At 46.1% G+C, this 4091-nt stretch overlaps 1 protein-coding gene across 1 annotated transcript; it reads right to left on the bottom strand.

Moving 5' to 3' along the window:
• Positions 1–759: 759 nt before the first annotated feature.
• Positions 760–2551, bottom strand: PABPC4L (poly(A) binding protein cytoplasmic 4 like). The gene has a single exon (XM_064489551.1). The coding sequence runs from the start codon at positions 2178–2180 to the stop codon at positions 1068–1070; it is 1113 nt and encodes a 370-aa protein (XP_064345621.1). The 5' UTR covers positions 2181–2551; the 3' UTR covers positions 760–1067.
• Positions 2552–4091: the final 1540 nt, after the last annotated feature.

The raw sequence follows: 4091 nt of genomic DNA, 5'->3' as shown, positions 1-4091 counted from the left end.
TCAATCCAGGCTAAATGTGACCCTTAATGGGTTACACAGCTCTTAAGGTCTGATAAAAGGAGACATAAAGTTCATAAAAATAAAGGATCTTACTTTTCTGAACCCTGAGACAGTATCACTACATGGAACAACATAAAACAGAGATTAGAAAACACAGTTGGTAAACAGAATATCTATATTCTATATATATATATATGACTTTTATAGTATTGGTATCTGGTTCAAGACTTAAGGCATAATTTTATATTGTGTATCTGTAAAGAGAGTTAAGACTAGGCCAACTTTTTTACCTAAATAGATACAGGTTCATAATTTAAGGAATGTAGAAGTTAAGGTTCTACTATTCAAGTCACTATTTTGATAACCAGCAAGCACCTGAATGGTCAACCAATGGAAAGAACAGCAAAATATCCTATAAAGCAGGTTTGTAGGCAACATTAAAAACTCCACCATTAATTTCAGACATTAGAAAAACAATCTTCTGGGGATACAAATTTAAAAGATATTCAACCATGTCCTAGTTCTTTAAGCATTATTAAAATGAAATTAGATATCAAATTTGTAGTGGCGATTTTTAAATTTTGGTTTCTTTAAAAAATTAGATATGAAATAAGAAAATTTGTTTGTAAAAATAATTTTGCAATCCTTAGGTATAAGAACTACTTTGGGCATATTTTCATGGAAGAAATTAAAGCTAAAGATATTAAAATAAGAAAAAAGTATGCAGTAAACGCAAATAATTACCACACTTCAGCTGGTTCAAAATACAATAAAATATATCTAACTATACTTTTGCTCTGAACACTACATTAAAATCAGAAAAATACATAATATTGTAATTAAATGGTGTGCTTCTGTAAAAAGAACTGGGCTTCTAAGGTTCAAATATTTTTCCTCGGAAGAAAATGAAATAGCTTTATATACAAAACCTTTGATCACAATGTTTACCAAACTAAGAAGCCATCAGCTGGGATCTGAAATTTACTGAGGACAATTCAGGCAGAGATCACTAACATTCCCTACCCAACCTGCAGCAAACACTGGCTGGTGCAGTAAGTTTTCCTCTCCTAGGGCCTCTGGGCCAGGGCGATGTTGAGAGGCTTGGAGCCCAAGATGCGGCCATTCATCTCAGTCAATGCTTTCGTGGCCTCCTCAGGAGAGGAGAAGCAGATCAAGCCAAATCCTTTGCTTCGCCCTTCTTCCTGCATTACCTTAACTCTGCTAATTGATCCAAATGAAGAAAATTCCCTTCGAAGTTTTTCATCATCAATGGTCTCATCGAGGTTCTTAATATAGAGCTTCGCCCCCTGGCACCGACGAAATCTTTCCTGTTTCAGCTGCTCAAACATTTGCTTTAACTCAGCCTGTCGCTCTGCTTTCTTTTGTGCCCGGCCTACAAAAAGCAGCTGTCCGTTTATGTCCTTTCCATTCATTTCTTCAACAGCCTTTTTGGCAGCCTCATGGCTATCAAAACTCACAAAGCCAAAGCCTTTGGATTTCCCACTGGAATCTGTCATCACCTTAACACTTAGGGTTTTGCCATATTTGCTGAAAACTTCCTTCAATTTCTCATCATCCAAGTCATCTCCGAAGTTTTTGACGTAAACATTGGTGAATTCATTGGCTTTGTTTTGGAGCTCGGCTTCCCGATCTTTGCGGCTTTTGAATCTGCCAACAAACAGCCTGCAGTCCTTAAGCAGCGCCCCATTCATCTCCTCGATGGCCCTGTCGGCCGCAATCTGGTTCTGAAAGTGCACAAATGCATAGCCCCGGGAGCCTTGATCATCACTCATCACTTTGGAGGATAAGATCTTCCCAAAAGCTGAAAAATGCTCATAAAGGGTTTTGTTGTCAATGGATTTGTCCAGATTCTTGATGAACACGTTCCCAATTCCAGATTTCCTTAAGTAGGCGTCACGTTGAGACCACATGAGACGGATGGATTTGCCCTTTATCAGGTCAAAGTTCATGGTGTCCAGGGCCTTCTGAGCATCTGCCAGCTGCAGGAAGTTCACGTAGGCATAGCCCAGAGAGCGGCGGGTGACCAGGTCCCTGCAGATGCGGATGGACAGCACGGGCCCCACGGCGCTGAACTTCCTGAACAGAAGGTCCTCGGTGACGTCTGCATGGAGGTCGCCCACATACAGGGAGGCCTGGCGGTACTTGGCTGCTACATTCATCTCCTTGCTCCTCACTGCCACACGCCGGTCCCTAAAGAGCTCCTGGAAGGATCCCTGTAGGAGGGCGGCCAGGCCACCGTTTGGCCCGGGCTCATGCGTGGCGGCCTGGGAGTCACCGCTTGGAGGCCGAGCGATGGGTTTCAGATATAGTTCCCCAGGCTCAGGCAACCCTTACCCAAAATCCCCCCAGCAACCAGAACGACCCTCCCTGGAAGGGGGCGACAGATCTCAAAGAAAGGCTCCTGGGACAAGCCCGTCCTTCCACACCACTTTGTGAGGACTCCTCAAGTGGCGGGCTAGCCCTCCATCCGAGCCTTCTCCACAGGCACTCTGGGCGCTGGTTTCTGATTAAAAATAGGCCTCGCTCAGGCCAGTTTAAAGTTACAGCCGCCGGTGGAAGAATTCCACAAGTGGCGTCCGAGGCAGTGGCCCGGAACGCGGCGCGCGGGCGGTGGGCGCGGGGCCGCGCGAGCTCCGAACAGCCCGGGACCGGGTCGTGCAGGCGCCGCCGCCCGAGAGCGCAGGGGCTCCGCGGGTGGCGCGCGCCCTGACGAACCTCGGCCGCTTTCCTCCTCGCAGACCCGGCGCGGCGCCCCGGGAAGGACGTGTGGGGGATGGGAGACGGCCAGACCGACGGATGGACGGACGGCCGCGGCCTGGCGGGCGGCGGCCGAGCAGGGGCTGGGGGCTCACCCGGGCTGCGGCCGGCGGGGGTCGGGCGGGAAACCCGGAACTCGCGCGCTCAACTTCCCGCGCACTCGCTGCCAAGGGGGATGTTTTCTTTTTAATATTTTTTGAGAGTGTTTTTCTTTCCCCCGCCCCTCTCGCACACTTCCCACCCCTTAGACAGCTCGGCCGAGGAGCGGGAGGCGGTGACCAGGGTGGAGAAAGGCAGCCGAGGGGAGTGGCCCTAATAAACCCACCCGCCTGCAGGGCCTGGCGCGAGTCCGACTGCGGGAGCTTTGCCAAAGGTGGATCAGAGCTTGTTACTTCCTTGCGTAAACCCCTCCAGTGGCTTCCTTTGACTCTTGGATAAGATCCAACGTCCGCACCTTGCTCTACGAAGCTCTGCAGGATTCCTGCCATGTTTCAGCCTCAACTGCTGCTTGGATCCCCTTACTAAACTGACACGCTCGCCTTTTGTTCAGGGCCAACTTTACAAAACTATTTCTCAGCAGTCAGTTTAGATACTCTTTCCAAATAGAAGTTTTCCCTATACAACTTCTGGAAAAGTTTAGGTTTCCCTCTTAGAAACTTACATACCACCTTGTATTTTCGTAGCATTTGTCTAATTAAAATATATTGTACATTTTAGGACAGTAGGGACCATGCCTATTTTATTTCCAGGCTTAACTCAGAGACTTGCAGAAATGAGATGTTCAGTATTTATTGAAAGAATACACTGTGTAGAAGAGATAAATAGATGAGATATTTAACCTGAGGCTGGTTTTCATGCCCAGAGATATGGAGATAGTGTCCCTTGCCTCAGAGAGTATTGTAAGGATTAAATGAACTAATACATTGGAAATGTCTAACACAAGATCTGCACAGAATAGCTTTAGAGTAACATTGGTTTCTTTTCCTCTAGCGTTAAATTCTTTAACATCATTTCCATAAAACCTTACATTTGAATCATCATACATCTTAAGGAATGTTACCAGCAAAATTGAATTGTCTGGTCTATATAAGGCTAATCTAGTGCCTTTTAAACTTTAATGGACATAGACAACCGGGAATGATCTTGTTTGAAAGCAGATTCTAATTCAGTAATTTGGAATGATCTGGAAACTCTGCATTTCCAAAAAGCTCCTGAGTGATGCAGATTCTGTTGGTCTCTGAACTACTCTGAGTATCAAGACTTTACAGCTAAATGAGTGAGCCCCCAGGGTGGCATCTTTTCTAATGTAAGGA

Source organism: Camelus dromedarius, chromosome 1, assembly GCF_036321535.1.
Source record: "Camelus dromedarius isolate mCamDro1 chromosome 1, mCamDro1.pat, whole genome shotgun sequence".
Taxonomy (NCBI): domain Eukaryota; kingdom Metazoa; phylum Chordata; class Mammalia; order Artiodactyla; family Camelidae; genus Camelus; species Camelus dromedarius.
This window is presented reverse-complemented; position numbering and strand designations above follow the sequence as displayed.

Excerpts from the sequence above, each read along its gene's own strand:
- PABPC4L (XM_064489551.1), bottom strand. The coding sequence starts at position 2,180 with ATGAATGTAGCAGCCAAGTACCGCCAGGCCTCCCTGTATGTGGGCGAC.